This window comes from Scophthalmus maximus, chromosome 13 (assembly GCF_022379125.1).
Source record: "Scophthalmus maximus strain ysfricsl-2021 chromosome 13, ASM2237912v1, whole genome shotgun sequence".
Taxonomy (NCBI): Eukaryota; Metazoa; Chordata; class Actinopteri; order Pleuronectiformes; family Scophthalmidae; genus Scophthalmus; species Scophthalmus maximus.
The window spans coordinates 16,167,501-16,179,808 of record NC_061527.1 but is presented as its reverse complement, the minus strand read 5'-3'; the positions used below and the strand labels follow the sequence as shown (position 1 = coordinate 16,179,808).

The 12,308-nt window shown below is 42.1% G+C and overlaps 1 protein-coding gene across 13 annotated transcripts in view; it reads left to right on the top strand.

Annotated features, from left to right (window-relative positions):
• Positions 1–12,308, top strand: part of unc13a (unc-13 homolog A (C. elegans)) — a 40,184-nt gene that overhangs the window by 15,443 nt on the left and 12,433 nt on the right. For 7 of the 13 annotated variants that reach the window (XM_035646964.2, XM_035646963.2, XM_035646961.2 and 4 more), the window contains 23 exons: positions 186–232; positions 423–501; positions 1,426–1,431; positions 1,644–1,718; positions 1,824–2,043; positions 3,144–3,371; positions 3,900–4,041; positions 4,430–4,599; positions 4,755–4,870; positions 5,405–5,568; positions 5,704–5,857; positions 6,090–6,158; positions 6,495–6,584; positions 6,732–6,866; positions 8,159–8,292; positions 8,523–8,608; positions 9,316–9,442; positions 10,132–10,228; positions 10,892–11,035; positions 11,162–11,239; positions 11,495–11,572; positions 11,677–11,765; positions 11,859–12,005. In XM_035646964.2, coding sequence (XP_035502857.2) covers positions 186–232; positions 423–501; positions 1,426–1,431; positions 1,644–1,718; positions 1,824–2,043; positions 3,144–3,371; positions 3,900–4,041; positions 4,430–4,599; positions 4,755–4,870; positions 5,405–5,568; positions 5,704–5,857; positions 6,090–6,158; positions 6,495–6,584; positions 6,732–6,866; positions 8,159–8,292; positions 8,523–8,608; positions 9,316–9,442; positions 10,132–10,228; positions 10,892–11,035; positions 11,162–11,239; positions 11,495–11,572; positions 11,677–11,765; positions 11,859–12,005 — 2,675 coding nt within the window. The remainder of the gene's footprint in view (positions 1–185; positions 233–422; positions 502–1,425; positions 1,432–1,643; positions 1,719–1,823; positions 2,044–3,143; positions 3,372–3,899; positions 4,042–4,429; positions 4,600–4,754; positions 4,871–5,404; positions 5,569–5,703; positions 5,858–6,089; positions 6,159–6,494; positions 6,585–6,731; positions 6,867–8,158; positions 8,293–8,522; positions 8,609–9,315; positions 9,443–10,131; positions 10,229–10,891; positions 11,036–11,161; positions 11,240–11,494; positions 11,573–11,676; positions 11,766–11,858; positions 12,006–12,308) is intronic. The other 6 variants (XM_035646962.2, XM_035646973.2, XM_035646969.2 and 3 more) reach the window with 1 other exon arrangement.

Below are 12,308 nucleotides of genomic sequence, written 5' to 3'. Positions count from 1 at the left end.
ATACAATATTGCGTTTTTTGCTGGAGAACACCATGCAATGTCTCTTGAATATGTGTTTTCTCGACATAAAGGATGATATATGTACAGTGCTATACAATACTATGTTTCTTATTTTCCCAGCCACAGTCTCAATGGCCCCCTGCTCACTTTTCTTTCTCATCTCATCTTTCTCTCTTTCTCCACAGGCCCGAGGAGAAAGTGTTGGCATCGCCTCTCTGCTTTTATCAGCGGGGTAAGTAACCATGACGCTGTTACTCCTGCAGTTATTGAAAATCTATAACATGCCAACCAGAAGCCAAGCCTGTGGCCATGGTGTCTGAATGCAGTCATTGTCAAATTGATCTGTCATGTCCATGTTCTAGTTAACGACCGTGGCTGCAAAAATAAAGGGGCGGCTGAATCTTGCTATGTTTTGTCTCCAGAATGGGTGGCGCTCTGTACAGCATTGACAGCATGCCAGACCTCAGGAAGAGGAAAGCTATGCCCCTGGTCAGAGATCTTGTAAGTGTCTGCGCTAATTTCTTTATATTCCTTGGACTAAGTGTCTCCTATCTCCCCAGTCCATCTAGCACTCTGCTCAGCGGCCAGTGCTCTCGTCTCCTGCAGCTACTCCTGTTCTGTTTATCATCTCATTCTCTGTTCCCTTTTCGTCATCTTCTCTTACTCTCTCTGTGGTTCCTTTCTTCATCTCTCCTGCACTGTCGTCCTCATTCCTCTTTTGGTCTTTTTAGCCCACTCTCCACTACATCCACTGTGTGTACAGATGATACATTTATTACAATGCAAGCTGCAGGGCTGAGAGGCCGGTGGCAAGGAAAGAGGTTTCCACTGACTGACACTAATATCTGCCAGATACTGTCATATAACAGACCTTCTCATAACCCCTCCCTCCCATCATCCCCGCGCCTCCATGACACTGCCTCCTTAATGGTAAAAATGAAATTATAAATCCACTGGAGGAAAACTCTGACTTGTGTAGTTAAGTCAAAAATGAAAGGAAACTTTCATGGGATACTTTGACATTTTCGGAAATTTGCTTGTTTTCTTTCTTACTTGGCTTTTGAAGACAGTATCATTACCATTCTCATATCTGTCTATTCATGGCGCTACAGCCAACAACAGATTAACTGAGTTAAGCATAGAGACCGGAAGCAATAGAAGAGACCCAGCATGACGAACTTCCCTTGAAGCCAGGACTTGACCATTTTACTATTTGGCTTTTATAAGGATTAAACAAATGAAATCGAATGAACTCATTTGTACGATTTTCTTTGTGCTGCCCTTAATGAACTGGCCGTAACTTCATGCTTTTAATGTGTGATGACGAAGAAGATCTGTTTCTCAACATCTCCTTTGCATTTATAATAATCTTTTTCTCATATTAAATCTCTCCCTTCTGCCTCCCACCTTCACGTTCTGCCATAGGCTATGGTGAGTAACACCATTTGCTATAGAAACACTTAAATTGTCTCACCACCAATTTAGTCGCTCGTAAAAAAAAGGAGACACTTTAAATTCTGCACCAGACACTCTGTTATAATGCACATTGTCTCATAGCCTGCACTGCGATTTGTCATGATAAAAAAAAAAAGGAAGTTAGTGGGAGCTGGGTGAAATGACATCTTCTTTCTCCTGTCACTCAGTCTTTGGTTCAGAACTCCAGGAAAGCAGGCATCACTTCGGCCCTGACGTCCAGCACGCTCCATAATGAAGAACTGGTCAGTGCTCACTTTACACGATCAAATCGAAACAAATCAAATCTGAGCTAAAAGGCTTTTAACTCCCCTTCTGACCCTGCACCTCTCTCTTCTGTAACCTTGTAGAAGAGTCACGTCTATAAGAAGACTCTGCAGGCCCTCATATATCCCATCTCCTGCACCACCCCTCATAATTTCGAGGTGTGGACGGCCACCACCCCCACCTACTGCTACGAGTGCGAGGGACTGCTGTGGGGCATTGCTCGCCAGGGCATGCGCTGTACCGAGTGCGGAGTCAAGTGCCACGAAAAGTGCCAAGATCTCCTCAACGCTGACTGTCTGCAAAGTAAGAGAAAACATTTTTAATCCCATTATAGCCCCAAACGCATTGGTAAGAGGAACTGAAATAAGATTATGACAATATAATTTAAATTTAGCAATCAGCAGTTTATCTGTACGTGCCTCTACGTGACTATATACTGAGGCTGTTGTCCAGTTGAATTTAAATATAATAGATGTTTACATGTCTATTATGTCCATGAAGTCTTGAATTACAAAAAACTACAATTAAGCTTGAACTGACTTGTTTTTACATATGGTTTTGTTTATTTACATCAATGTATTTTGACATTTTTGGAAATGTCTTATTTTCATTCTTGCCAACAGTTAAAAGGTAAAACATTTTTTATGCTTTGGTTTTATACAGATTACACAATTGTATTACTTGTTGATCAATGAACTTAGGAGGTGCTGTGTTTCGTTACAGTGGTATCAATACTCTGATCTAAACGCAGCAAAAAAATTCAACTTCTTTATTTTCCAAAATTATTCTTTTAAATGTGTAACTATAGACTTGCTGATTGGCCTAAATTGGCTTTAAATAGCTAATAATATCTTGGTATATAATCATGTCATGTTCAGTCATGGAGAACACTGTACAGTGTAAGATTTATTTGCTGAATTTATTTTAGACTTCTTTTGGTCAGTTCTGCACTTTCATTAATAAAAGTAAATTATCCAGAGCTTCCATTTCTTCTCATCTCTCTTTATCAATGTCAACCTCCTCTTTCTTCTCACCTCAGTCCTGCTTCATTTTTATTTTCCTTGTTTCCCGAGAAGATATTAAAAGTAATTTATCTTTTGTTGACATCCACCTCACGTTACCATTTCACTTTACACAGCATTTTGTAGCTCTGTAAATGTGTCCAGCTCTCAGTCATGAAATATAAGCAGGTCTATCACCACCTCCACAGTCTTCTTCTCTGCTCTGAAGTAAATTTTCCATTTTCAAACAATATTCTTATGAGTTTTAGAATGCTACATCCAGCCAATAATTCTCTCTGTTCTCTGTCATAATGAATCACTGTATGGAAACGTAAAGCCATAGACCTCTCATAGCAAATCAATTACATGACTGATCCTTTTCTTGACTGTCCCACTAACCAGGGGCAGCGGAGAAGAGCTCCAAACATGGTGCGGAGGACCGAACGCAGAACATCATCATGGTACTTAAGGACCGCATGAAGATCCGCGAGAGAAACAAACCAGAGATCTTTGAACTCATTCAGGAAGTGTTCACCGCCCCCAAGACCACCCACGTCACCCAAATGAAGCAGATCAAGCAGAGCGTGCTCGATGGCACCTCTAAATGGTCGGCCAAGATCTGCATCACAGGTGAGGGGGGAGTCATTGTCGGTACAGTACAGTAGCTTTGAAGGGGGCTGGCCAACATTGTCAACATTAAATTCAGAGGAGACGGAACACGCCGCATGTTTGTGTCTATTAAAAGAGGCAAGCTGCCGTTTGCATGAAGAAGAACACATGAGGCGTTTGTGGGGCAATAGAGCAGAAGGTCAGATGAGTTAAGAGGCATCTGTTTACACGCACACGCACACACACACACACACACACACACACACACACACACACACACACACACACACACACACACACACGTACTTCTATCTTTGTAAAGGCACTTACAAATGATAATGCATTCCCTGGCCCCTTCCCCTAACCTTAACTATCAAAACTAAATGCCATACCCCAACCTTAACCTAACCCATTCAATTATTTTAAATGCTCCGTCTTTTATTTATTCCATGAAAATAAGTGAATAATCACTAATGCTGTCTTTTTTTTTAACCTATGTTATGCACACAGAGTGATTGACCAGTTTGGCTTTTTTTTCTCTCTTCCAAGTGCTGTGTGCCCAGGGTCTACAAGCCAAGGATAAAACTGGTTCCAGTGATCCTTATGTCACTGTCCAGGTGGGAAAGACCAAAAAGAGGACAAAGACCATCTACGGCAACCTCAACCCTGTCTGGGAGGAGACCTTTAATTTGTGAGTTGGGGTACCTAGGATTTTTATTTATTTATATATATATATATATATATATATTTGCAGTTTCTAAAGTTTGAATGAGGGATTATTTTCAATACCAGGTGAAAAGTTACTTATTTCACAACATCTCACTGCCCAGGGTGATCTGCACATTGCTTATTTTGGCCAAGAAATAAGGAAAACTGTCTGAAGATATTCCATTTACAATTGCACAAAACAGGGAGGCTGAAGACAGCAAATCTTTCTGGCATTTTTACTTACAAACCCCAACCCTATTTTTTAAATCAGTGATCAGTGCTGTTGCTCTAGTTGTTTACAGTTTCATTCAATATTCTTTTCATGATGGTCAGAGCAAACTGTGTCTTAATCTCTGGTTCTGTGTCTGTAGTGAGTGTCACAACTCCTCCGATCGCATCAAGGTGCGGGTGTGGGACGAGGACGATGATATTAAGTCACGCGTGAAGCAGAAGTTCAAGAGGGAATCTGACGACTTCCTCGGTCAAACCATCATCGAAGTCCGCACTCTGAGCGGAGAGATGGACGTCTGGTACAATCTCGGTCAGTTGAATTCGTAGTCCAAACCACTTACCCTACGCCACTCCAACATAATCTGCTCTCCTGACACATATGAGTCATTTAACACCTCAGATCAGTTATCCTTTCAATGAGTGAGTTTGATAACTGTGTTACTTTATGTCTTGTGCTCTCCACAGACAAGCGCACAGACAAATCAGCCGTATCGGGGGCTATTCGCATGCACATTAATGTAGAGATCAAAGGAGAGGAGACGGTCGCCCCGTATCACGTCCAGTACACCTGTTTGCATGAGGTAAGTTCAGTGCGTGTTTGTATCTCTGAACAGGCAGAGAGTAAGAAAATGAATCCTTCCAAGAGTCGTGTTGATGTGTGAGATTTTACACCTTTTATCTCACTACTAAATCTTTTTGGGATATTGTAATCCATCCACCACTACATTTAGTTGTAAGACACTTTTTTTTGGCAAGCCTTTTATGGAATCATTACTCGGCCCATTGCTCAACATTAGCTGAACCTTAACAGACAACTGACCACTGTTATTGATGCGCATAAGTGGCTATAAACCACAAAGCCAACTCAGAGTGTTTTACGGCTGCATAACACTTTATGGCTGAGTGGCCAAGACGGCACCTTGCGTTGGCCTCAAAATGTAGTTGAATGCTTTTTACATAGCACAGCCATTTAAAGATAAATCGAGTGAGAGGTTGAAACCTGCTTCAGTTTTGTAGAATGAAATATATGCAAGCATTGGTTACAACTGAGACAGGAAGGACACAGGCCCCCTCTCACTTCTCTTGCCTAACTCTTTGATGTTTCCTCTCCGTAGAACCTCTTCCATTATGTGACCGACATCCAGAACACCGGTGTGGTAAAGATCCCCGATGCCAAAGGGGATGACGCCTGGAAAGTTTACTTTGAGGAGACTCCCCAGGAGATCGTAGATGAGTTTGCCATGCGTTATGGAGTGGAGTCCATCTACCAGGCGATGACGTATGTTCCCTTGAGAAATTATCCCAAAAAACAGACCCGGTGGATTTCATGCAACATTGGTTGTTCTCATGCATCAGGCTCTCAGTAAGCTGCTAATATCCAGTGTTTGCTTATATGTCTGTCCCTTGTTCGCAGCCACTTTGCCTGTCTGTCATCCAAGTACATGTGCCCAGGTGTGCCCGCGGTGATGAGCACCCTGCTGGCTAACATCAATGCCTACTATGCCCACACCACCCAGGCAACGAACAACGTCTCTGCCTCTGACCGCTTTGCTGCTTCTAACTTTGGGGTGAGTCACTAGGAAGCAGAATCAGTAGATTCAAAAGGCGTCACAATTTTCATCATCAAGTAGTTTCTATCGAATTCATCGAAAAGCCACAACACAATCCTCCCTGTGTGCCTAACACTTATTTGTCATTTTGCCACATGGCTGGGCCTTTATGCATTAAACAGTGTAGTGTATCTGCCATATAGTTTCATTATGTTAAAAAATGTTTTCATATATATTGTCATACCTACAGAAAGAGCGATTTGTCAAGCTTCTAGATCAGCTGCACAACTCTCTGAGGATCGACCTGTCCATGTACCGGGTGAGTAAGAATCTCCCTCTCACCGTTCACACTTACTGTATTATCTTCTATGATATCTGTAATGCTTCCCCTTCTCCTTACGTCTCTCTCTGTGTGAGGAACAGGACAACAGAGCAGGCGGATGTGTTAATTAGACTGACAGTTCCTCTCAAACATGCGTCGACACATTCAGGAAACACTGCACACCCACACAGTCACAAGTGTAAGGGTCTGGTGACAGTGGGAATTGTGTGGCTGTGCTGTATCTTGGCCACGGACACAAAAATACACGAGGCAAAGATGGATGTGATATCATCTGTTGTGGCTCACTTGGTTGTTTTGTGTGTCTGACTGCAGAACAACTTCCCAGCCAGCAGCCCTGAGAGACTGCAGGACCTCAAGTCCACGGTGGACCTCCTCACCAGTATCACCTTCTTCAGAATGAAGGTACTGTCTCGTCTTTCCTCATTTTTGTCACCAAGATAACCATGGGAACGATTCTGAATCGTCACGATCTGGTGAATTAATGAGCCATCATCTCTCCCACTGTCTCTCTTTGTGTGTGTGTGTGTGTGTGTGTGTGTGTATGTTCAGGTCCAGGAACTCCAGTCTCCGCCCAGAGCCAGTCAGGTAGTGAAAGACTGCGTCAAAGCCTGTCTCAACTCCACCTACGAGTACATCTTCAATAACTGTCACGAGCTCTACAGCCGCGAGTATCAGACAGACCCGGTAAGAAGCAGCAACTAACTGAATGCCTGTGTAGGAGTGAGTGTCAGTCTCTCTCTCTCTCTCTCAATACATTGCCAAAAGTCATGCAAGTCTGTTGCAAACAATCAACTTTAAAAAACTGATACACTGATCAGAAAGACATGAGAAGATTTTATTTTTCGACTTTTATTTTAGTCTGTCAGTGTATCAAATACTCTGTATCTGTATCGGGCACATTCCTCTTCATGCAGAATATAGTATAGCAGGAAGTGTTGCTCTGTCTCTACCTATGGTTGTTGGCTCTGTTTTCTCTGGGTTCCCAGGTTTGTGTGTCTACAATTGCTTTGTTTGTTTCTGGTAGCTCGTGCATGGCTCCCAGATAATCTGCCACCCTGTATTGTCTGCTCAGTGCCAGACATCTTTGGAATGAACTTTTTTTGTTGCAAATATCCAATCATTGGAGTATCTCATCTTTTCTTTGGCTTTAATTTGGTTCACCACGACAAACTCACTCAAGAGTTGATTTGACTTTCATACATTGATGTGTCATTGACTTGGTCCTTGACTAATCAGAATGCTTGGCTGAAAAAATTGCTTTATGAAATAATTTTGTCCTCATTGCTTGATTTCTTCATTCATGTGTGTGTGTGTGTGTGTGTTTGTGTGTGTGTGTGTGTGTGTGTGTGTGTGTGAGTAGACCAGGCTCTTCCATTCATCACTCCAGCACCACATCTCAACTGGGATTTCTAGAACTTGCTATGAGTCCTCATTATATCGGTCCCGTTCAGAATTCCTCATGAATTTCAAAACAACCATTTTCCCCTTTGAATAAAACATTTTATCCTGTGGGACGTTGCTATATTTTGCTAAAATCATTCTTCACTATTCATCTCCTGCAGTGCTCAGCTTATTCTTTTTTTTACTTCCTGCACATCTTCAGCTTCATCAAAGAAGTCGCCCAGACAGTTGACACTCTGAGTCTGATTAAAACCGTTTGAGCAACATATGTTGAATATGTATGACTGGTTGAATTAGCAACACAGTAGATATGTCTATGTTCCCGACAATAAGCAGTACCATTAGTAACACTCCAACTAGGGGGTCTAAATGGTCGCACAATTACAGAATTACAGTACTTTTTGGAAGAATGACCTCTGTTATCTTATCCAACATGTGACTGGAGGATATATCACGTTGATTGTATTATTTTTGGGAATAATACACTTTTCTGCATAGTACGCATGTTTATCGTTTGTGGCCAGCAGGCAAAGGTCCTAGTAAAATAATCTGTGTTCATTTTGTTATTATTCCAGGCCAAGCAGGGCGCCGTGCCTCCAGAGGAGCAGGGACCAAGCATCAAGAATCTGGACTTCTGGTCCAAACTCATCACACTTATTGTCTCCATCATCGAGGAAGACAAGAACTCCTACACTCCCTGCCTCAACCAGTACGATTCTTTGTCCTGTATGCCACTTACATCTGTGTGAACTCTCTTTTATCAAATTTGATCATATTCCCTTTTTAATGACAGTTCTAGTCTTACACTTTTTACTCCGTCTCTCCTCTAAACTCCTCTTCAGTCACACTTTCAGGCTTTTATATGTTGGCGGAGTTTAATATACCCTGTCTTACAAAGTGCACATACATTAAGCTTTTTTCCTGTCCTCCTCCATTAAGGTTTCCCCAGGAGCTTAACGTGGGTAAAATCAGTGCAGAAGTGATGTGGAACCTGTTTGCTCAGGATATGAAATATGCAATGGAGGGTGAGTGCACATCATTGATATTCTAAGTTTCTTGTCAAAGCCCTGATGAACCGTTGGATCAATGTGACTGCTAACAGTGTGGTTCAAGCACTACTTGCACTAAGGACCAAACACAGAAGACATGATGCAGTTGACCTGCACTTCATAATAATGTAAAGGGTTGAATGGATACTATTACTCAACACATTCTAGCAGTCTAGTTGTAAATATTGCAGCTCAGCTGAGCACATCAGTTTGAATGATTTGTTCATCGGTCCAGAATATTTCACAGCAATTTTACAAGCACAAGTAGAATATACTGTATGCTGATAGGCCTCAACCACTGTAGGTAGTTGTGACAACATGAGAGATTTTTCTTTCCTCGTTCCACAAAGGTATCAACCAAACTTCATGATAGTTGGTCAAATGGACAGCAAGATACAGTTTATGGGCTTCGATGGTGCACCAGACAGTTCGATTTTAGTGTCCGCTAATTGCAGACATTAAATTTTGATTTCTTAAATAGTCTCTTCAATTATTGGTATCATCTGCCGTCTTTCTTTAATGGTTGTGCTTTGTCAGCTTTACAAAACATGATTGTGTACCTAAACCATTGATAATGTTGAACAAGTCTGTGAGAACGTGTTTGAGTTTGGGCTGATGCTTAGATTAAAAACCCAGGACAAATTATCTTTTTACTCAACATATGCATTTATTCTTTCTCTTAGAGCATGAAAAAAATCGCTTGTGCAAGAGTGCAGATTACATGAACCTGCACTTCAAGGTCAAATGGCTGTACAACGAGTACTGCAAAGACCTGCCCTTCTTCAAGAGCAGAGTGCCTGAATATCCTGCGTGAGTAGCAGCATCACTGTTGTACACAGAAATACGCATCTCAACACACACGGAAAATAGAAAGGATTAACCCCTATCTTTCAACCAGATGTAAAGCAGTGCAATGCAAGTGTCTTTATCTTCATTAATCATGATTCATTTGTTTTGGTCATGACAAGCAATGAACCAATCACAAGCCCACTCCCTTTAAAAGCCAGCTGTCCTTGCCACCTCCAGAGGGAATGGGTTCGTAGAAATACTCAATTGGTCAAATTTTCTTCATCATTACTGCTGCAGGTCCCTGTGTGTGTAACAAACAGAGTCTACTTGCTCCTGCCTTTGTAAGCGCAAGGTACTATCTTGATAATCTGCCCTTCAGTTGACTTCAGACCAGGCTCTTGTTGGTAAATCACTAGCTTTCCACTGCCTCAAGCTAGCAAAACACCAACAATGTACCTGACTACCTCTCATTTTAAAACCAACATGCCAAGTGCATTTACAATTCAGACAACACGAGTGCTGGACGGGAAACAACGTTGGTCTGAACCTAGCAAAGACATTAGCATCTCACTTGGTGCTGCTTTGCGCTAGTTGTAAGATACGGCCCATAATGCACTTGCCCCCTGCACTTTAGACCAAGTGCTTGGATTTTTAAAACAGAGCCCTAAATGTCTTGTTTTGCCCTTTGTACTGTTTTATACTCTCTGTAGGTGGTTCGAGCCATTTGTCATCCAGTGGCTGGATGAAAATGAGGAAGTGTCTCGAGACTTTCTGCATGGTGCTTTGGAAAGAGACAAAAAAGATGGGGTAAAAGTTTCTCTTTATCTCCTCTTCGCTCCTCCGCAATTGCAGAGTCGCTGCTGTTGTTCAGACAGAATTACTGTAATCCATCCTTTTGTACTTCCTCTGTCACACTCAAAGTTATCAGCCAGAGTTTCCTCCTCCCTCCGGCAATGCATTCTACAAAGGCAGCAGGCGGCTTAAGAGGCAAGCACACAGTAGTGCAGGTGTGGTCTTGAAATAGATAGTGTGTGCGTGTCTTTGGAAAAACAAGTTGTTTCAGCAGAAGTACTTCATTGTGTAAAGAGATTCTTTGGAAGTTCAAAGACGTGTGGTTGGCAGCAGGATACTGTGAATTAATGGCCTTCTTCCAGAGTTTTGACTGCAGGAAAGCCATCCTCACATCATTACCCAGACTCCCTGGAGGAGCACCTACACACTCACCTCCAGCCAATTAGGGACCAGGCACAAACCAGCAGCCAATTACTCCCCCCTGTCACCGGATGGCTGTTTATCTAGCAGAATGGCTGGCTGGCTCCAGAGGGGCTGGGGATCTGTGAAAGATATTCAGCTTAATATAGCGTCAAATGGCCCATCTACAGCATATAGTCTCAGGTGCACAGAATCTAATTCTTCACACATTTCCTTTCCCGCTTTTAATCTTCTTGCACATCTTTTTCTGCCCCACAGTTCCAGGTCACATCCGAACACGCTCTGTTCTCCTGTTCGGTGGTGGATGTGTTTTCCCAGCTCAACCAGAGCTTTGAGATCATCAGAAAGCTGGAGTGTCCAGATCCACAGATTGTAGGACACTACATGAAGCGATTCGCCAAGGTAGATTCAAGAAAAGATGGTTTATTTAACAGTTTTCAATAAAGATAACCGCATCGTTTTGAGATTCAGAAAATGAACGACAACTATCACATGATGACTAATGCTCTTTCTTGTTTCCCTCTTCAGACCATCAGCAATGTACTTCTGTCCTATGCTGATATAATCTCCAAGGTGTTTGCCAACTATGTCACCATGGAGAAAGTGGTGAGCAGCCAAAGACTTGATGAACCCCTTTGGATTTTTGCCCATGAGTCGGCCCCGCCACTTCTAAACTTCTTAAAGATTATACTTCAGATGAACTCTTCTTGCTTGAAAATCAGTTAATTACATGTGGAACATAAACAGTTATGTTTAGTATGTTCACGTAGGCATTGTTTCTTTGAATACTTTATCAAAATAAGGCTGATGCATTTTGAATATGGAAGTGTTTGACACAAACATGAGCCATCTCATCCTCAGCCCTGCATCCTGATCAACAACATCCAGCAGCTGAGAGTTCAACTCGAGAAAATGTTTGAAGCAATGGGTGGAAAAGATGTGAGTGATTTACCCCTTTTAGTCACTTGTTAAACATTAGTGACTATATAGCACTTCCCACATCATTTCAACCAGTTCTTTTCATTCCCCTGTACTTGCTCCAGCTGTGTGTGGAAGCCAGCGATATCCTGAAAGACCTGCAGGTGAAGCTCAACAACGTTATGGATGATCTCAGCAGGGTCTTTTCTGTCAGGTAGAAACGCTGCAATATCCTTAACGCTGACATCTATGTGATGGATCTTCACACAGACTCCATTAAAATATTCATCCACGTCTTTCTCTGCAGTTTCCAGCCTCATATTGAGGAGAACGTAAAGCAGATGGGAGACATCTTGGCCCAGGTGAAGGGAACTTCCAATGTCGGAAATGCCAGCAGCGTAGCACAGGATGCTGACAACGTCCTGCAGCCCATCATGGAGTTCCTGGACAGCAAGTGAGGCATTGTAGTAGAAGTTTAAAATTATTTTTTTTGTTTAACCAGATTATCCAAGGTCACAAACTTGTGGATGCTTTGTTTTTGTCTCTGCAATGACTCAAGTTAGGGTTAGTTTCAGTGTGTAAATGTGTATGAGGTTTACGTTGCAGCAGAGAAGAGCTCAATTCACACACGGAAGTTTAATATTCATATTGAATTTCCTCACTTTTGGGAGGGATTTTGACTTAATTCCATAATAATCTTTGGATCATTAATATCAATACTGAACATTCCAACTACTCACAGACAAAGAAAAAGGCT